Source organism: Dichotomopilus funicola (genome assembly GCF_033296635.1).
Source record: "Dichotomopilus funicola strain CBS 141.50 unplaced genomic scaffold C8A04scaffold_35, whole genome shotgun sequence".
Classification (NCBI taxonomy): Eukaryota; Fungi; Ascomycota; class Sordariomycetes; order Sordariales; family Chaetomiaceae; genus Dichotomopilus; species Dichotomopilus funicola.
This window is the reverse complement of record NW_026944056.1, coordinates 314,841-335,284: the sequence shown is the minus strand read 5'-3', so window position 1 is coordinate 335,284 and position 20,444 is coordinate 314,841. Positions and strand designations below refer to the sequence as shown.

The 20,444-nt window shown below is 53.7% G+C and overlaps 7 protein-coding genes across 7 annotated transcripts; 3 read left to right on the top strand and 4 right to left on the bottom strand.

Moving 5' to 3' along the window:
• Positions 1–336: 336 nt before the first annotated feature.
• On the bottom strand, positions 337–2,236 carry C8A04DRAFT_12522 (uncharacterized protein; the record flags this gene model as incomplete). The annotated part of the gene is made up of 3 exons (XM_062777363.1): positions 337–1,770; positions 1,833–1,915; positions 1,996–2,236. The coding sequence occupies 3 exons, from the start codon at positions 2,234–2,236 to the stop codon at positions 337–339; spliced, it is 1,758 nt and encodes a 585-aa protein (XP_062636674.1).
• Positions 2,237–2,783: 547 nt separating this feature from the next.
• Positions 2,784–6,057, top strand: C8A04DRAFT_12565 (CBF/Mak21 family-domain-containing protein; the record flags this gene model as incomplete). The annotated part of the gene is made up of 3 exons (XM_062777376.1): positions 2,784–3,326; positions 3,482–5,161; positions 5,227–6,057. The coding sequence occupies 3 exons, from the start codon at positions 2,784–2,786 to the stop codon at positions 6,055–6,057; spliced, it is 3,054 nt and encodes a 1,017-aa protein (XP_062636673.1).
• A 152-nt stretch (positions 6,058–6,209) lies between these two features.
• C8A04DRAFT_12569 (uncharacterized protein) lies at positions 6,210–6,786 on the bottom strand (the record flags this gene model as incomplete). The annotated part of the gene is made up of 3 exons (XM_062777379.1): positions 6,210–6,298; positions 6,376–6,600; positions 6,663–6,786. Coding segments are annotated over 3 exons (438 nt in total), but the record flags the coding sequence as incomplete, so codon positions are not given.
• Positions 6,787–7,646: 860 nt separating this feature from the next.
• Positions 7,647–10,336, top strand: C8A04DRAFT_37661 (adenylyl-sulfate kinase; the record flags this gene model as incomplete). The annotated part of the gene is made up of 5 exons (XM_062783963.1): positions 7,647–7,755; positions 7,847–8,574; positions 8,993–8,997; positions 9,643–9,895; positions 9,962–10,336. 5 exons carry the CDS (start codon positions 7,647–7,649, stop codon positions 10,334–10,336), a joined length of 1,470 nt encoding a protein of 489 aa, XP_062636671.1.
• Positions 10,337–10,533: 197 nt separating this feature from the next.
• Positions 10,534–11,905, bottom strand: C8A04DRAFT_12534 (uncharacterized protein; the record flags this gene model as incomplete). Its single annotated transcript, XM_062777368.1, has 4 exons — positions 10,534–10,740; positions 10,795–11,287; positions 11,361–11,547; positions 11,620–11,905. The coding sequence occupies 4 exons, from the start codon at positions 11,903–11,905 to the stop codon at positions 10,534–10,536; spliced, it is 1,173 nt and encodes a 390-aa protein (XP_062636670.1).
• A 1,529-nt stretch (positions 11,906–13,434) lies between these two features.
• On the top strand, positions 13,435–16,602 carry C8A04DRAFT_12544 (uncharacterized protein; the record flags this gene model as incomplete). The annotated part of the gene is made up of 2 exons (XM_062777369.1): positions 13,435–15,980; positions 16,029–16,602. The coding sequence occupies 2 exons, from the start codon at positions 13,435–13,437 to the stop codon at positions 16,600–16,602; spliced, it is 3,120 nt and encodes a 1,039-aa protein (XP_062636669.1).
• A 954-nt stretch (positions 16,603–17,556) lies between these two features.
• Positions 17,557–19,205, bottom strand: C8A04DRAFT_29115 (uncharacterized protein; the record flags this gene model as incomplete). The annotated part of the gene is made up of 2 exons (XM_062780886.1): positions 17,557–18,802; positions 18,859–19,205. 2 exons carry the CDS (start codon positions 19,203–19,205, stop codon positions 17,557–17,559), a joined length of 1,593 nt encoding a protein of 530 aa, XP_062636668.1.
• Between the last annotated feature and the right edge of the window lie 1,239 nt (positions 19,206–20,444).

Below are 20,444 nucleotides of genomic sequence, written 5' to 3'. Positions count from 1 at the left end.
AAGTATATCTATTTATCTATATATTAATAGGAGGTATCTTAATATCTCTATAATATACCTTTATACCTTTACTCTATAACTATTTCTAAAGTCTCTATAGAGTAACTTCCTATTGGTTGCCCTATGCCTGGCCTGTCCTTTGCTGGCCGGTCTGTGGAGGGTACCTGTTAGTTTAACCTGTGATACTGCCTCCTATTATCCCTAGGACTCTTATTTACGTAAATCTACAATATATACCTTACTAAATATACTATCATTTATAATTACTTTGGATGACACTCTTGACCCTTGATTATACCATTCTTATAATCTCGTTTGTTGTATACTCTGTGTCATTTATAATAACTGACATATTCCTGACACTGTCGCATTTAGCCCGTCGAGGCTAACTGTCTGTTTTATACCAAGCCTACGGCATTGGACCTCAACTTCTGATTTATGTTTCCACTCTCTGCCAAGCAACACGATGATGGGGTATCCGATGAGGTCTGCGTCCTTCAATTTCCATGGCAATGATTTCTGACGGTCGTCAACAGCAATGTCGAGTACCTGCCTCCTGTTCTCCGCCAGATTGTTCAGTACGCCATGCACAAGCATCGCATCCCCGTCGTCGATGCCATTCCCGGGTACGATAACGGATGAAAACGGTGCTATTGACAAGGGCCAGTTGAAGCCAACATCGTCTGCAAAATGCGCCGCTGCAGCGCCCATTATGCGAGATATTCCAATGCCATAACATCCCATTTGCATAGGTGTCGACAGCCCACTTGCCGGTGCGGTGGCCATGGCCCCTAGCGGCTGCGAGTACCTCGTCCCCAGATAAAATGCATGCCCCAGCTCCATAGCCTTTTCCACCGTCAAGGTCCCCGAGGGGCATTTGGGGCATTTATCGCCGGTACGGGTTCGTAGAAGACTGAGCTTCTCAGTTCCAGGGCGGGCCGCACGATGATAAGAAACCTCCAGGGGCATATCCGGTGGCGTCAATGCCGAGGGCCAGGCTGGGGGAATGGTGAGGGAGCTCTCCAAGCCCCCAGCCACCGAAAACGACAGGTGGCCATCAATAATATGGACCACTTTAATTGTGTTTCTTGTCTGGCCAGCCAAAGCGCCTGACCAGAACGGCAGGGCGTCCTCTACCGCGGTGTCAATGTCAGGTACGATGGATTTCACCACAGACAGGTCAATATCCCGGTCTGTATATTCGCGTGTTTCACCACCGTCCACTCGCCCTTTTCGCTTGGGGTACCACACGTTGACCAACCTCCTTCGGTCTTTGGTGATACCTCGCCAGACCCCAACAGGTACGTCGAGCTCAGGCTCTTCGGATACTGCTTTGTCGACGACCTCCTCGTTGGCGATGTAATTGCAGGTGTTGCAGTTGATGACACGATCCTCCCCAATGCTCGTCGGGAGATGGTACTCATGGCTTAGATCCCCCCCCATGTCGCCAGAATGAGCCTTTGCTGATAGGACTGGCAGTTTCATGTCGGCGAAAATCTGGTCATAAGCGGCACGTACTTTGTCGTACGTCTTTATCGCGGCCTCAGCCGTGCTGTCAAAGGTGTACAGGTCTTTCATAACGAACTCTCGCCCACGAAGGAGGCCATGACGTGGACGAAATTCATCTCGGTACTTGCGCGTAATTTGGTACAGTCGGAGAGGAAGTTCCTTATGCGACCGGACTGATCCAGCCACCAAGGACGTGATTTCCTCCTCATGTGTAGGGGCCAACAAGTACGGCACGCCTTTGCGGTCGGAAAACCTGAATAGCTAGACCGCATCAATGCTAAGAATCACGTGTACCGGCTTGGGAGGACAGATCAAGAACAAACCTCAGATTCGACAGTGTTGAAACGGCCACTTCTCTCCCAAAGAGACCGAGCCGACACGGACGACAATGAGACTTGAGACGCACCTATAATCATGAATATCCAGGTACCCATAAATTAGTCGTTTTCCCGAACAAACTTCGCCCAGGATTGCGAAGTTACTCACCCAAGGACTCTTCCATGTGGCGAGCGACTATCCTCTCGATCTTCTGTAGCACCCGGTGCCCCAAAGGAAGTAAGTGGAACATGCCAGCATTCGACTGGCGAAGGAAGCCGGCACGAATCAACCTTGCATGAGAATCTTCGACCTCGGAAGCGGCAATCCCGCCGCTCGGGAACCAGATATTTGAGAGGCGGGTTGCCGCCGGTGGAACTGCACACCGGCGGGCTACCGTGGGCGTGAGCATGGCGGGGCAGCGCGGGCATCAAGCTGTGCCAGTTTATGGTGTGTATTGCTTCTGGAAGCTAAAGATGGCGTCGGACGGGGGAGAAAATCCAAAGAGGCGGATACTGGAGGTCGGCGTAGGCGGACCAAGCCCACCAGAAGGCCTAGTCTAATTCAACTCACAGCTAACGCCCCGATTCTCCGTGGGATTACGGGGCTTCAACACAAATAAATAACTACTCGAGAAACACAAACATTAATAACCTGCCCGATTTTTCTTGAAGTCACCTGAGCTTCGCCGCACAATGAACTTTGTTTAGTCGAAGCCGTTGTCTGTTTTGTGGGGCCGGCTCTCTGGATGGTTTGGCCCCACCCTAGTTGGCGCAAAGGCGCAAGTTTGGAACAAGGGTCTTTTTTTTCTTTTTTTCTTCGTTTTGCTCGGCATCTAGGGATTGCCTTTCTCCCCAAAACATTTCGAGGTCAGTGGGGTGGTATTCGATTCCCATTGCTCACCCACTCACTGAAGCAACCACGCCAGGGCATTTTAATTCGAGAGCGACACCCACACGATGAGAATAAAGCAAGGGCATAAGAGCAAGGGGGCCGCAAACCCAAGTTTTGACGAGACGGCTCTCGCTCACATCACAAACCAAATAGATCAATCCCTCGCTCAATCCCGAGAAGGACGGCTATCAAACCAGAAGAGGCAACTTGATAACGACGAGAAGTACAACTCGAAGAAGTCCCGGACTCGACCGTCGGAGCGCAGTTCCACCAAGCAAACGCCTTCCCTTCTCGGAGAGATTATAGCACTTGGAGGGGATGAAGATGATTTGAAACTGGTGGCCAATGTTGATTCAGGCGACGAAGGTGGCGGGGCACCTCGACCAATATCAACAGGGTCTGTTGATGAGGACAATTTGAAGAGCGAGCTGGCCCAGTTTGCATCTAATCTTGGCTTTAGCAAATTTTACGAGGTCGAAGACCCTGAAACGGACGAGGATCTGGGCAGTGAAGGAGAGGATGAGGGGCAAGCAGGGGAGCAAGAAGAAGACGATGATGAAGAAGAAAACGAAGAAAAAGAAGGGGGCGCAGAGGAGGCCGGAGACAGTGTGCAAGTCGGAGGTAGTCGGGAGGACCAAGTACCCCAATCGATAGAGAGAACCGATGGGCGGGCCAAGTCATTAGGGAAACTGGTCAGTAAACAATACCATGCTTTAATCGCCGATGTGCGGATTGGGAGTGGCAACTGATAACTCTGGCTTAGATATTTGAACCCCGTCACGATTGGCATAAGGTCTCCGTGGAGGGATTGTCCCTCGGAGCCCCCGGAAACAACACGCACCACTCGCGCTCCATCTCGAGTCTTAAGACTCACGCAGAGCGACTGCTCGAACAAGACTCCTTGGAATACTCGGCCAGAAGGGCCTCCAGCTCGACACAAAAATTCATGTCGACCATCATGTCGTCCGGAACTTTGTCCGACAAAATCTCTGCTCTGACTCTCTCGATCCAGGAGTCGCCACTTCACAATCGCAAAAGTTTCGACAGCCTCGTAACCTTGGCGGGAAAGAGGAGCCGGGGCCAGGCAATTGCCGCGCTTGGGGCCCTCGTCGACTTGCTAGGCAATGGCGCAATGCTGCCCAGTGATCGCCGTCTCCATGTCTTCAATATGCAACCTTTGCTTCTCGGCGCCCTGGATAGCGAGAAGAGTCCAAAATTCTGGTCGGAAGGCCAAAGGCTCCCCGGGAAATTGACCAGCCAACATTTGATGATGTGGGCATTTGAGGATTGGCTCAAAGGCGCGTACTTTCGGATTATCCAGCTGCTTGAGGTTTGGTGCTCGGACGAGATCGAATACTCACGTTCTAGGGCCCTGGACTTTGTCTTTGGACTTCTCAAAGATAAGCCAGAACAAGAGGCTAATTTGTTGCGCTTGTTGGTGAACAAACTCGGCGACCGAGAGCGGAAAATTTCTTCACGGGCTTCATATCTCCTCTTGCAGTTACTCAATCTCCATCCAGGGATGAAGGCAATTGTTATCAACACATTGGAGGAGGAGCTGTTGTTGAAACCAGGACAAAGCATGCGTGTGAGGTATACCTGCGCCAACACTCTGAACCAAATCATACTCAGCACGAAGGAACCGGCCATCGCCGACACCTTGCTTCGGATATATTTCGAGATGTTTCACTCCTTGCTCAGGGTTGGTTCTTTAGGCGACTTTGCGCACGCCGAGGCCGGTCAAAGAGCCAGCCGGTCAGAAAAGAAGCCGAAGAGTAAGGGGCTACCCACCACCGGAGCACAGGGCAATGAACAAGAAACGGTACAGAAGCTTGTCTCATCCTTGCTGACGGGTGTCAACCGCGCGGTCCCGTTCGCCGGTGCCGAAGATTCGACAATAGAAAAGCATCTTGACACGCTGTTCAGGGTCACACACTCCTCCAATTTCAATACTAGCATACAGGCCTTGATGTTGATTCAACAACTTACGACGTCTAAGCAGCTGGCCGTTGACAGATTTTACCGGACTCTATATGAGTCATTGCTGGACCCCAGGCTCATCACTTCGTCGAAACATGCGCTGTATCTTAACCTTCTGTTCCGGGCCATGAAGAACGACGTGGATGTCCGCCGGGTAAGGGCTTTCGTCAAACGGTTGACGCAGATACTGAGCCTGCACCAGCCGTCATTCGTGTGCGGAATTTTGTTCTTGATTGCGGAACTACACACCACATTCCCCGACCTTCACACGCTACTGGATGACCCCGAGGATGGGGACGATGACGGAGACGAGGTATACCAGGACATCAAAGCCGACGATACCCAGGGGGATGCTCAGCCAAAAGCCCAATCTGGGGCAGAGGCGCAGCGTAGGGTGGCCTATGACGGTCGGAAACGCGACCCCAAGCACAGCAACGCGCATAGGAGTTGTCTCTGGGAGCTGGTAAGCACATCCCCTTTCTCTCACTGGACGACTAGGGAAGCCTTCCAGCTAACTAAATTAATCAGGTGCCTTTCCTCTCTCACTACCATCCTTCGGTGTGTGTGTTTGCCAACAACCTCTTGGCCCGGCAGAAGAGACTACCACGCCCAGACCTCGCCAATCACACCCTGATGCATTTCCTCGACAGATTTGTTTACCGCAGCCCCAAGGGAGAGGAATCTAAGCGCGGGGGCTCGATCATGCAGCCAATTCTTGCGTCCGGGGGCGCATCGCGCATCGTGGCCCCAGGCGGGAGTGGCGCTGAGCGGCAGCCAACGGTTAATGTTTCGTCATTCTGGAATCTTAGGCTGGACCAAGTCTCGCCTGAAGACGTTTTCTTTCACGAGTACTTCGCTCGTGTCGGCAAGCCCGGCGAAGTCACTCGTACGACTCATGGCGGGGTCGAAGAAGGCAACGAAGCCGGACCGGATGATGAGGCAGACGGCGAAGCGGAAATATGGGATGCCCTGGTCAGCTCCCGGCCGGAAATTGAAGGGGTTGGAGTTGAGGAGGATGCCGACATGGATTTGGAGGAATTCAACTATTCAGACAATGAAATGGAGGCCGATGACGCGGGCTTCGATGGCTGGATATCTGATTCGGAGGGGTCTGGCGATTTTGAGGGTATCTTTGACGACGACTCGGATGGAAGTGGTGATGCAGCCGTAGAGACCCACGGGGACGAACTGGAGGATGGTGGGGAGGAAGAAAACGAGGAATCCCGACTTGTGGGGCCTGGACTTAAGTCAGGCAACCGGGGTAGACTGAACAGGAAAGAGATGAGGAGTCTTCCGACGTTTGCATCGGCGGAGGACTACGCGGAGATGCTGGCGGCGGAGTATGGCTTAGATGATTAGTGTAGATGCGTTGATCACTGTGGGGGAAAATGGTGGTTTGATTTACGGGTTCGACAGGTCAACTATACGGATGCCGTCCATCCGAAGGAAAATCGAGTCAAGGTCATTTGTACGCCCTGCTCCCATGGCATGACCTTTTGCCTTTCGCTAATTCAGGTGTCAAACCATTCCAACCTGTCATTCTCCGTGAAGACGGCACGGTAGGTATGTCCTCCGCTGGGATCTTGTTTGTCTTCGGTATCTACCGCAAATCATGCAGGTTAACTAAACGATACCATGGTCGTCCAGGCTAAGAGGGGCAGGAGGGAGATCACCCACGGATACTATGCAGCGTCGCCCTTTCGTCAGGCCCGCCGGTGAAGGCCCGGAAGTGTATGTATGACGGCCCCACTCTGTCGAGCGCTGGGATGCGCACCTTTCCGAACAGGTGTAAGCCGTAGGTGGACACGGCGACACGGACCTGTTGAAAGTTCTCGGCGGTAAACCCGGTCAGTTCGGCATTGCTGAGGTGCTTTACAGCGGCAAAGTATTCGGGTTCGTGTTCTGTTTGCTTGATGTTAGAGGGGGTTGGTGATTGCTGTGTATGATGATGTGGCCTGACTCACTATTGTACTCGTGGCGGGTGTGGATGAGCGTCTGCTTTAACTCATCCTCAATCTGTTCAAATACCCGGAGGGACTCTTGCTTGGGTGCGTGAGCGTCACCAAGTTCGACTGTATCAACGGTGGCCTTGTACTTGTTAACCTGGCCCACGACGCGAATAAACACTAAGGGGCTGTTCAAGGCGGCAAGGTGGAAAACGTTGGCTTACCATGATGTGTTGACGATGCAAATATGTTATCTACTAGTGTTTGAATGGAGTTGGAGTGTGGACAGGACGTTGCTCTTGTAGGTGGTCACGGTGGTGTACAGAACCCCGTTCCGTCTGGGATGTCCACCCTTATGACGGCATTGCGTCAGTTTTTCAGGGGTGTCTCTCCAGACGGCGTTTGTACTTGGTTCCGCCAGGATTGCCTTGGCGGTTCCGATTCGAGTTGAAACACGTGGGGTACTTTTTATCGCACCCATCACCGTCAATGAACGGGTATGCACTCCGCCAGAGGCACCATGGGCGATGTTCTCAGAAGTATCTTAGGGCTATGGATGGTGATCAATCCCTAAATCTACTCGCTGTGGCCAAAAAAGCGGCAGATCAAGTCCCTGTATAATTCACTCTCCTACAAAGGTGAAAAGAACCAAAAAGAATAAATCCAGAAAGTGAAAAAAGACGAAAAAGAGTCAATCAATCAAAATCTGTTATTATTTGATCGAATATCAACGGATTGGACTTGAGCTATCTGTTCTATGCTGCCGCTTTTTTGGGCACAGCGAGATCGAGAACTCGCCTCCTGCTTACACCTAATTACTACACATACGTACTTCGCATGTCCAAACCTAAATGTGGATCGCGGATCCGTATGTCCGTACACCCGCTGGGAAGGACCCACTTCTCGTGGACGCCGAGCGACGAAAGCCGACTGGCTTCCGACACTCCGCCGAAAAACCAACCGGGACCCCGAAGTGAGGGCCTCGCGGACGTTCAACTGGAAATGCGCCCATGGATAGTCTCGACGGCGGCGCGCCCTGCAACTACCCTGCTAAGCGCACCCATTCGCCTTATCCGTGTGCCACGTCCGCGACGGATCACCTCTGCGGCCGGTATGGTCCTGATGCCTTGACTAACTACATGCCGTGTTACTTGCTTTCTTAAACTGGCGGTGGAATTGGCTAATTTGTGCTCAACTCCCAGGCAAGGGCACCCCCTCGGAAGCTACCCAGAAACCGTCACTTGTTCGCCGAGCCGCATCGCTCGCGACCCGTATCTTTTTCTTTACTACACTAGGTTTCGTCATGGCCGCGGCACCCGCCTACCAGTCCGCTACCGCGGTCTTGTCACCGGCCAGTGATGCCGAGACATTAGGCGCTTTCGAGCCGCAAGACGACGACGCGAGAGCGAAACAGGACTACATCAACACACACCCCCTTGCACTAGCCCTCCGAGAGAGTTCGGATTTCATCGAGTCCCGCCCACACATGAAAATACCAGAGTCATGGCGCAAACACAATTTGACCGGTGGTACCCTCGCGGGGCCTGGCAAGATCATCATTCCACCGTTCAGCTGGACACAGCGGGAGGGAAAATGCTATGTACAGATTACACATGTTGGGACGGACCTGTGCGGCCACATGGGTATCATCCACGGGGGTTTCCTGGCTACTATGCTCGACGAAGGACTGGCGAGATGCTGTTTCCCAGCGCTACCATACAATGTGGGCTTGACGGCAAAGTTGGAAATCAACTACAAAGCACCCGCCATGGCTGACCAGTACCTGGTGCTCCGCGCCAGCACGGTCAAGGTGGAGGGTCGGAAAGCCTGGGTCGAGGGCCACATTGAGACTTTGCCGGAGAAGGAAGGCCAGGAGCCCACCATACTGGCCACGGCGAGCGCGCTCTACGTTTCGCCTAAACAAGCATCGGTATGTGACGGAACGGAAACCGGGAAACCGACATTATTTCCTCTTCTGCCCGTTTACTAACATGGAATTGCATATAGATGATGGCGAAGGTTTACCCAGTGAAATAGGGTTGAACGTATTCCATTTCGTGTTAGAGTGCCTCGGGTTCACCACCCTGCGCCGCCCTGGCTGCCCTCTAAGTGCTTGCATCTATAACTATCCGTAGGTTCGTGCTTATTCGACCACGCTCCTATGCCCACATGATCGAAGATACAAGCCAATAACACCGCACACAATGGTTCAAACCCGGGACGGCCATTAGCGTATTTGCACGGTAAATAATACACATCCGTACATGATATTAGAAACGATTGAGCGCCAATAAGGGGTGTTCGGTAACCCTCCATTTTCCCGCACATTAGCAAGTCGTCTCCTCCAGTTATAGTACTCGCCGTTGTTCGTACTCTGCTGCTTCGAATTGTTCTTGGCGCGGATGGAGTTATTCCGCATGACGCCATACTCGGCAGCACGGGTTTAGTGGGGTGTTTTTTTTGCCCGGCGCCGAACCGGAGGGGTTCGAGTTGAGTCGAGCCGCATCACATCATTCTTGGGACGACAGTCGTGAACAGCCGTGAACAATGGTATGGATACTACTAGGTATTTATATGAGGAGTCCCGTTTGGATATGGCCAGGCCGCAATCCCTCTCCCTAAACGCACTGCGAGAACGTCAAATTCCCGCCTCCTGGTGTTGTTTTTACCAATGTAGCCCTGGCGGCCGTCTCTGTCCTATACTCATTGTATATGCCGTTACCTAACGCTTTCGGCAACTCATGTGGGGTCCTTTTAGATCCGATTTCTCCACGGTTCTTCCACCCCTCTGACACGATTCCTTGCCTGTTAATGTCAGAACACCATTGCTTTTTCTCGACTAAAACAAACTTACCATCCGGTTATCTATCACGTTGAATAATTTGACCTTCCAGTATGGCGACGTAAGTGCTTTCTTTGCCCTGTCCTGGTACCATTCTCTTCTAAGATGTTATGGTGAGGAATATATTTCTTACTAATTATTCGGGCTCTTCCATAGCAACATCACCTGGCACCCATCGCTCACGCGCCACGAACGTAACCAATTGCGCGGACAGCGGGGATTCACTATCTGGTTTACCGGCCTTTCTGCCTCAGGCAAGTCGACGGTCGCGACTGCTCTTGAGCAGCATCTGCTTCACATCGGTCTGGCCACATATCGTTTGGACGGTGACAATGTACGCTTTGGGTTGAACAAGGACTTGGGGTTCTCGGAGAAAGACCGTAACGAAAACATTCGTCGCATTGCTGAGGTGCGTACAATGCATTCTATGGGGCTATTGCTTCCCTACTAGGTTCTGACAGTTGACTCGTCACAGGTCGCGAAGCTCTTCGCGGACTCCTCGACTATCGCCCTGACCTCTTTTATCTCCCCTTACCGCGCTGACCGTCAAATCGCCCGTGACCTGCACGCCCAAGCCTCCCAGGCGGGGGATGATGCTCTTCCGTTCATCGAAGTGTTTGTGGACATCCCCCTGGAGGAGGCTGAGAAGCGGGATCCCAAGGGTCTGTATAAGAAGGCACGGGCGGGAGAGATCAAAGACTTCACAGGTGTTTCTGCACCATACGAGCCCCCCGAGGCACCCGAAATCGCCATCCGGACCGATCAGTTGAGCGTCGAGGATTCCGTCCGCAAGATTGTGGAGTACCTGGTAGAACGGGGCCTGATCACAACGTCCCAGGAAACAAGGTAGATGAAAAAGGTTCATATCCTGGCCATTGGCCCTATGCGGGGCGGGGTGGGGGTAGTCTTTCAGTACGTATCCGCCGCAAACAACACCCGGGGAAGCAAGATAGTTCAATACCCAACCACGTGATTATCCCCAAGGGTTACATCATCCATTTCGACAGACTTGACCCGTCGTAGTCCGCTCCCGAATTCAATCGAACATCACGGAAAGTCGACCTCATAATACACGTAGGCCGTGTACTCGCTGCCTTCGGCAGAGCCCAACCCAACCGCAGCCATCTCGGACGTTAACGACGCGTCGTCCTTAGTGACCCGGCCCCGCTTGTCCCTACCAACAGCGTTGCCCCCAAGGTACGAGTATGCCGAGTCTAGATTTGCCTTTACTTTCTTCCCTTGTTTCGGTGTGGTCTACAAGCGCGGTTAGTAAATGCAGAATGTGAGCATGGGAGGGGGGAGTGTGACCTTAATGAGCGCGCAAACAAACTCCAATGGCAGGCCGTATCTCAGAACGGTCTCAACAAACACTCGTAGCGTCATAATGTGAGCTAAGATCATAACGGTCTCACTCCATCCCGTCCGACCAAGCCTCAAGGCTTCACCCCAGACCTTCTTTTCTTCCCGAGCGACGCGGTCTAGCTCACGCTGCTCCTCCTCCTTCCCCCCCTCGACGTATTTGTATTGACGGGGGGTCCATTTTTGCTCCCGGCACTTCTGCAGGAACTCGGCGCTTGTTTTCTTGAAGGTCGTCACTGAAAATAAAGTGAATTCATCGTCTTGGGCGACCTGAGTGGATGATCGCGGCACCACCATGGGAGCGAGCGTCTCGTAGCTTCGGAGGAACTCCTTCCGTGCGTTGGTTGGTACTACGATGAGATGCGTCTCCAGGTACTCCGAGTCCTGGACGAGGAGGCTGGGATCGACAACCGGGGTCAGAGATTTTGTAGCTAAATTCCCACTGTTCCTTCCAATGTCAGCGGTTTCTTCTGTATATTCTGGGAAGAGGTGGGCTTCATGTGTAGGACACATACGTCTGCTTCCTCTGTAGGGCTGCGAGTGTCGTCTTGACACCGTTGTATTGGTTAAATTTTGCTTTAACATCGTTGTCAATGTTTTGCAATTCCTTCTGCAAATTATCGATCAAATCTCCGAGTGGCCGATCGGCCCGGTACCTGACTTTGTTCCACTGAAAAGTGCGGAGATAGTGATCTGTGGGTTCTAGGACTGACTGTCAGCCACGCTCGCCATATCCGGCGCAGAGCGTATCTTTGGGGGATGTGGGCGGCGTACTGTCGTTGACCATCTTCTGCTGTGCGGCCTTATCATCGTCACCATCGAGGATCCCCTTGAGTGAGTCCGCTACCTTGCCGACGGCCGCCTCGCATGAGGCGTTGAGCTTCGCGAGGTCATCCGCATGCTGAACGAGTGCATCGAGTGTACCGATCTTGAATGAAGGTATCGGGAACGCCAGTGTTTCGCCATTGTCCCGCCCAACCGTTGCGGATAGCGCTGTGAGAGGGTGATCGTCAAAGATCCTCAGAGGTAGAGAAATGAGGATGTACTGTGTCGGCTGCATGGCTCGTTCGGCTGTTCTGTCAATCGGAGTGGCAAAGACGTTGGCAGAGCTCGTGCGAGAATGGGCGGATACTGGAAATCCGTTCGGGACGCAGTGAACGGGAGCTCGACAGCTTATGCCACCGTTGTAGGTTCGGTCGTCGAGAGCGTGAGGAGGAGCTATTCTGTCAGGGAACCAATTAGGAGTGGCTAGAGACGCTCGCACAAGAGACACAAGAAATAGAACTCTTTTAGGTGTGGAAAGACGGTTCGAAACAAGCCAAACGTAAGGAAGAGGAGGGAGGGCGGGTTGGTTGGATGAGAATGCGCTGACCACTGCGGATGTTCGAGTTGGGGAATCGGTAAGTTAACGTTGGTGTCGATGCGACGAGCAAGGTGGGGCAGAGAAAGCAAGCTCCTCTTCCTGACGAGGGACACCTGGTACTGTATAGTTACATGGACAGGACACTGCAGAGCATGGTGTAACAATGGTACTTGTTATGTTGGGGAATTTACGTACCATACCGTATCTCCTCCGATCGATACGAAACTTGGAATTACAAGAATGTAACTTACAATACCCAGTTACACAAGACGAGCGTTTGCCTTGCATGTTCTCCCTTGGCCAAGTACCTCGCCGCACACCTCTAACAATCCAGCGCCAACGCACTGCCCACTTGGTGCCAGGCTTTGGTGAGCTCGGTGCCTCTTGCCTCACAATCTGTTATTGTGTGTTTGATCTCTCGTGCAAACCGTCACAACAGGTCTGGTCTTTATTATATACCTTCTAAACTTTGGCCTGGCTGTAACTTTAAGAGGCTGATTGGCTTTGAAGAGCCTTATTCAAGGGTTTGGTCCAAAAACCACACACCCGCATTATCGAGGCGACTGTTGTATCACCATTTCCAATCCTTCTGCTACGCCGTCCACAGTTGTTGCACGAGACCAACCTCCCCCCGTCCGGTCGCCGAACTGGGCCTTCGCTCTTAGCTGCGTCAACGACGGCATCTCCTGAACTCCAGCAAGTCGTAGGCCGCAATCCCCGCCGCCCTGACGGCAGTCGACTACTCATTTGGGGAAATCCTTCGCATAACCCACTCGGTCGTCATCCATCTACCCAGCATCCACCCATCTTTTCTTTCCGCGTCGCGCCGCTTTAGCGGGTGGAGTCAAACGCGACACAGTATCTCGATTTCCCGGTTTCCGCCCATCAAGTGTTTTGCTGTCACTCATCCCACGGATGCTTCGCTCAAACCTCATATCTCCAAACGTTCCCCAAACATGGAGTTCGGATTCTGATCGCGAGCCCGCCGCGACGTAGCAATCGATCCAGCAGCGGGCACACGCGCCCTGATTCACACCCGAGCAAAAGTCTAGTCTAACGGCTATCAAGGTGGCGTGCTGCAAGTTCAATGGCAACGCTGTCAGGTAAAACTGCGATACGCGACGCCGCCTTTTGAGGGGTTTGGTCGTTGATGGCTGACTCGTGCCTCAAACCACGCAGATTCCACCGAAATTGGCCAAGCTCCCGCCGCCCGTGAAGTTCCTCCAATGCCGCCCACCTCCGCGGCCCTGGGCCAGGCCGTGACGCCAGGCCATGCACCAGGCCATGCGCCAGGCCATGCAGCAGGCGGCGAGTCTGTATCAGCGACCGGTTCGAGCTCTGGTATCCCCTACACCATCCTGCCCTCATCTGAAGGAGGTCTGCTCGACGCGTACAACAACGCACATAGGGACGGCCGAATTCGCAATCCTGTACCTAGCAAGCTTAAGGGTAAGACGGATGGCTCCAAAGGCAACTTTGCCGTCATGCAAATAGACGTTACGGGCAAGCTGGAAGCCACGGACCGCGATGCCCAAGCGAAGCGAACGAGCGAGAGCACCGAACTGGCCGCCAAACGTGCTTTTGAGAACGGCTATGTCTCTCTCCGGAAAAGTCGATTTGTACATATTGCAGATGAGCCACCGGGTGGGCCTTTGGCCACAGGATCCTCAACGGCCACGCCCGGTCTACCACAAGCTCCACGCAGTGCGCCGTTAGATCCGGGGGAGACCAAAACAGAACAGGCCCGCCTCCTAACGCTGTTACGGAGCCTGCATCCCGTTCTGGTCGTGGACCAGATATGCAAGGCGTTGGCGTTCTTTGGCGGGATTCCCGGAGCGCCGCCGCCGGCGGTTGGCAGCTTCCCGGAAAGCGCTGAGGCAAACGGATCTGGGAGTCTTTTTGTCGGTTGGATTGCGGAAATATTTCCTAGGGTCGGTGGTAATACAGAGGCCCCACCGCCGAATCCAGGACATCAACCGGACAATGCACAGCCCGTAAAGAGGAAGCGAGGTCGGCCGAAGGGTAGTAAGGCTACAAAGGCACGGAAGGATAAGGGCATAAAAAAGGGGCCGAACAAGCACTCGGCATTAGGAACTCAGGCTCGGTTACCCGGTGCTGGGGAGGAGAGTTGGGTGGACATCGATGATGACGATGGGGAAGCCCCTAACGGCGTTGGAACAACCACTCCGCGATCTCAACTTCCGAATATGACACCTGTGACGCCTGTTCCACCGCCAAGCGCGACCAGGACAGCGTTACCGGGAGGCCCCTCGAGTGAGGGCCCCAGCACGAAGAAGAGAGGACGCCCAAAAGGTTCGAAAAACCGCCCAAAGGCCCGGAGCACGAACGCCGCACAAGGTAGCAGGGAGTCAATGTCACAAGTAGAAGCAGCGCCGCACTCTTCTCACGAGTCAGAGCCCCCTTTAGAAGTACCCCAAAGGCAGTACATTGACCATACGCCCCAAGTGACGCTGGAACTCACGGGACCACAAACCTTCACCGCGGTGAACTCAGCGTCGCCGGTACTGTCAAGGAAACGGCCGGGGAAACCGGGGACGCCAGGACTAAGACAAGGAAACCAGACTTCGGTACCAGCAGGGCATGATGGAGGACCTGGCGGGTTTGTTGCAGGAGGGTTAACGGCCCATGCGGAAAACCAAACAGCGAGTCACGAGGCACCACACAGTATTCAAGTCCCACGGGCTCAGACTTTGGCGACGTCGGTTTCTCCGACACCCGATTCAACGCCGTCCAAGACATCCAAAGCCGTGGGGCAGAAAAGGAAACGGCGGGCCGGGCCCAATACCGACGCTACTCAAAGCGCCTCCATTGGCACTAGGAACGACTTAGGGCCTGTGTCGGGGGGGGGTGATCATGCAATCTCTGCCTTACAGGCCAATACGGGCCAGCCTTTGATAGCGAACGCTATTGACCCGCCGCCCAAACGGTCACGAAAGACGAAAGAAGCTAAGGGAGCAGCGAAGAGGAGGGATGGGGCGGCCACGCAGCCGATCATGAGAAAGGTTCCTCGAGGTTCGGGTGATTTTACCCTTTCGCAGAACACAGCGCCAGATTCGAGTCCGGAGCTGAGCTCTGGGCTCACAGCACAGACCTCTCACGAGCTTGAGCCAGGCCTGACAGCGGCGACGTCGGAGGAACCCCATCAAGGGCAGTTTGAGGCCCGGTCTCCCACAATGGAAAGCTTTGAAGCGCAACTTCAGGCCCAGTTCGGCCGGGGGAGCGAGGTTGGATCCCAGACACTGAATTCTGAAGGCGCTGCCACCCCGAGTTCGGTACAGGTGATGGGGAGTAGCCTACCACAACAGTCGCAGCAGCATCACCGCCGCCAACAAGCGTTCTCGCAACCACCCCAGGAGCAGCATAATGACCCAGCTGATCATGGTCGGCTCCGAACCTCGCAATCTCAATCACTTCAATCACAAGCAGGCCGCAGCTTGCCAGTTTCGCAGCAGGAGGCTGGATCGTCACAAGCCCATCCCGGCCAATACCGTGCACCGAGCATCCAATTCCAGCAGCAAAAACAGCCAAGCTATGTGTCTTCACAGGGCGATCAACCCCACCCCCAGCAGCCCCAGCAGCACCGGTTCGCAGAGAATTCTCAGGACAGCCAGGTCCCATCTCCCGCGCAGTTCTCCGCTCCTACACCACAACAGCAGCAGCCACAGCAGCAGCCACAGCAGCAGCCACAGCAGCAGCCACAACAGCAACCGCAGCAGCAACCACAGCACCAGCACCAGCAACAACAACACCAGTACGGCTCTAGCCAGCAACCATACCCCACCTCCCAGCAATTTCCTAGAGGCCAACAAAACCTCACGCAGCAACAGCGTTACCAGCACCAATTGACGCCCGCATCCTCGACAGGGACTCCTTCCTATACTACCCAATCGCCACAGTTTGGCGCGTCGACAAGCAACGGCTTTAATACCACCGATGGAGGTTATCGCCCCGGGACTTCGTTAAGCAACCCTTCGTACAATCAACGGAGCCAATCGAATTCCGCCCCGTTCCGACCTACAAACACCCACGGGATCCCGCAACAGTCACCACCTTTTGCCTCCGGAAATGCCGGTCTACAACGACGTTCGACAGGGAGCGCGACTCAACCGGGTTCGCAGGGCATGCAAACTATGAACGTGCAGGCCTTTACTGGGAACACGGCAGCAGAATGGGGACTTTTTGACGCGAGCCAGTTGGACTCGCCCGCGCAGCCAGAGGCGATAGGATTGGGGACTTCCAACTTTCATATAGGCGCAACCAGCGTTCGACCCACCTCTAATGCCGGGTCTGCCTTTGCTACAGCAGGGCTAGCATCCTTTGACCCCGCCGGCTTGGAGAACAGTGAGCGGTACTACGGAGTCGGACGGAGATGAACACAGCGATATCACAACCGGCTAGGGTGCGGTTATCTGATCTTGACATGATTTCTTTTTTATTTCTTGGCTTTAGGTTCGACTTGGAGAACGTGTCGATAGGGCTCAATATATACGGTAGATAAGGGAGCCGGGGATTTATGACTATGATGGTCTATTGGCGTTGTTAAATTGCGTTATTTTCTACGTCATGTCACCTTCATTTGGTGTCCAGTTTCGCGCCCCTTTCTTCTGGGTTCAGCCGGCTGTGAGACAATAACACCGATCAGAGATTTTGATTTTTCCCCACCATCAACCAACGCCGTCAAGCTACACGTATGTACTTTAGTCAGTGGGTAAATGCTTGGGGGCAAAGAAGCAGCAAGGGGCGATTGGCCCAGCCGTATTGCGACGCATAAACTTTTGGCCTCACACATCAATGTGTGTTGAGAATTTGGCAAATATGCCCTCCGGCGACGCCGAGATTCACAGGCCGTATTGAGTCTTGCCCTGAAGCTCTTGGATACGACATCCAAATTCACGGCCAGCCCCACACGAATATATTTCTCGATGAGGTACTATTGAGACACGAAGAGTGTGGCCGCTAGCCCCTGATTCGCTAACTGAACTAGCAAACACAATAAGGTAAGGTACAAAGCCCAAACAAACGAAATTGATCATCCGGTACACCTGTTCGCCATGCTGATTTCTCGTCCGAGACACCCGCAGCAATCGGGATACAAAGCCAATTGAGAACGCCTGTAAATGCTCTTTATCCTACCTCCACCTCCCCAAAAAAAGGTTGACAAAAAGAAAGCAATAATGAAGCTAAACAGCGACGTAAGAAACGGAGCGCCTGAAGCGAATGTTGTTACCCAATGAAATGGGTGGTGGCATAGGGGTCCTCACGCCCTTGGGCCGTGTCTTGGGCCGAAAAGCCAGGCCAGAGGAAGGGACAAGAAGGATAATATGTGATCAGGGGCATTCCAAGGAGTCCTCTTCTATTGCATCCAGATTAGGGCGTACCGACTCTGTGACGGTGATGCCATATAACCACTGGTCTTCGTCCTCGGCGATATCACTGCTAATGAGGTTGGTGAAAATGCGAGCATCTTGGCGCATATCGATGGGACGTTCCACGATCTTGCGACCCAAGATCATGGCTTCGGCAGTCTCCTGCCAAATTCTGTGGAGGCCCGGCAAATCAGATAGGAGTGCCTTATTCTCCTCCTTCGTTAAGGAACCCATAGGCATGCCAGCCGATAAACTTGTGCAAAACACCAAACTCTCCGGCTGTTTGCCTCGTGCAATGCTCGAAGCATCTGAAGCCCGGGGGGCAGAAACGGACTCGTTGCTAGTCGTTCTTGTTAACCCAAGCGCGGATTTCCTGCGTTTTAATCCTAGCATCCCCCGACGCTTTTTTGTCTCGGGCTCTGGTGCTTCCTTGGAGATGGATGAATACCAAACGTCAACAGCCGCACGTCGAGCGTTGTAGCCTTTGACCTCCCATAGCTTCTCCACCTCCCGCAAGCCTCCGAGGCAGAGAATCGCGACGTGGACATCCTCCGGGGGTTTCTCCCGGAGATAGCCCCTCAGCGATCGCTCGACCCGCCCAACATAAGACGGTGGCCGAAGACGCCTGCCGAAAGACGCCATCACCAGTGGGAAAATTTGGTGGACCTGAAAAAGGGTTCGGTTGTCGTACATGTTGAGAATCTTGAGCTCGATGGGGTTAACCGTGTAGGGAGTGCGGTGCAATCCATAACCGTTTTCAGCGATATACTGGAGATGAAGAGTTCGGTAGGTCTCAAAGAAGTGGAAGACAGTAAAAACCATGGGTATTAGGCGCCGTCGCATCCGTTCTCTTTGAGGAGCGAATTCCCTCTTTTTCTCTACCGTGTTCCTGAAGAACATCTCGTTGGACACCCATTCGCAAATCAGGTACGATAACTTTGCCGCAACATGGAGCCGATGCCAGATGCCGCAGAGGTAATGAAAGTTGAGAGGCGTTTTATCGGGTGCTGGGTAAAGGCGCTTGGCGTACGCGGGTACGTGATGATCGAGGTGGTAGCGGGTGATCGGTGTTTCGTTAAGCGACACCAGAGCATGGAGGGATCGAGATGCTAACCGCAGATTTAAAACGTCTGAGAGCGGAAGTGAGGCGATGATCTCGATTTGTAACTCGTTGGGAAGCCCGGCAAAGAGTTGATCAAAAGCGACACTGAGTCCAAGTGTTAGACACTTGAGAGCAAGACAATGAGGATGGGTGCGGCATACCTTTTCCGGGAAACTATGGAGTGTGTCGACACTGGCCGTTGTTCCTTGACCTCAGTTGTGCCTGGGGCTGCGGTTGTGCTTGCGGTTGAAGCTTGAGAGCCTCTACTGTGGAATCTAGACCTGAGAAAGCCGAATCCCTTCCTTTCGGGGCGCTTTTGATCGCCGGGTTTGGTTGTCAGAGCTTCCACCTCCGAGAGTGACCCGCGTAGGGGTAAAATGAATTGCGATGAAGGAGATTCGGGTGGCGTTATGGCTGCGGGTGCCGAGTTCGCTGAGTTCGCCTGGGACTGGTGAAACTTCTCAAGATACCGGTCGGAGCCGAATTCGGTCATGTGTAGGGGCTCCATATTTGTTAACTGCACGACGGCAAGGTGGCTGGATAGCCTGTCGCAAAACGGGGGCCCCAAGAGGAAACAACGTGCATGCGGGTGTGCGCAACAGCTCTCCCCCAACTCTACCGAAGGGGAGTTGTCGAGCAAGATTGGATCAAACTAGCTGCAAAGAATAATCGCCGCTCGATCATGGTGGGAGCATCAGTCCTCAAGGAAGGAGGGTTGCCAACCGACAAGGTTGATAACACTGAATGAATAAGTTGATGATGGAAAGGAGAAGCCTGGGGCGAAAAGGGCGTAACCGCAGAAGAGATCGGCAATTAGATTGTTGAGCAAACTTCTCGGACTGTGTCTTCGAATAGACGCTCTCGGTGAAGGGCAGATTCCGTGAACCAAAGATAGACGAGGCAATGGCGGTTTTGCTTGCGCTTCGATCGAGTAACGTTTGTGGTGATACTATTGGAGCGGAGAAGGGCGCGGAGGACAACGAGGGACTGCGGCCAGCAACACGGTTGAGAGAAACACGGGTGTCGTCGACAAAGTGGAATGATTCGGAAATGGGAACGGCGCGGTCGGGCCAGAGAATTGATGATTGCGGGAGGCGGCGGCGCTCTGGGCTCACACGAGACTAGTGAAAGGTTCAACGTCAACGTCGGCCGAAGAGAGCTTGGTCGGACAAAGGGGGTCGAGTCGTGGAGAAGTGCGATCTGAAGCCCTGTTTTGCAAGTGTGGGGTGTGCGGGTGAATGATGGGGAGAAAGAGGCGAAACGTGAACGGGACTCCAAGCAAGGGCCGAATTGAACAGAATGGGGAAAAAAAGGTCACGGCAAGGCCAAACCAATGGCGCGCCGGAGGAGTTGGCAAACGGCACCAGAACCGTCGTGAAATGCTGAGGAGCAGTGTATGGTCGGGAGCGAAATGCGTGGGGGGTGTGGGCGAAGGTTTCGCTGAGGGATGGTCACCTAGATTTCCCACAAAGGGCCGCACTCGTCGGCCCACTCATGGCCCGTGATGGGCTCCGGCGGTTTCGCCGGCGTAATAGTGGAGAGGTGCTGGGGCCGGGGCTGGGATGGCGAGGATGGGCCAGTGCTTGCGAGTTAGGTACCTCAGGAGCTACGGCGCAATTGCGGAGGTGGTGGAGTACCCCGTTATCATGCATCTGGGGAACGCTTCGCAGGGCATCGTGCGAAGGACCCTTCGACAAGTGCTTGCGTTTCATCGAGTGTGTCTCAATCGGGCCTGTTCAGTGCTCGC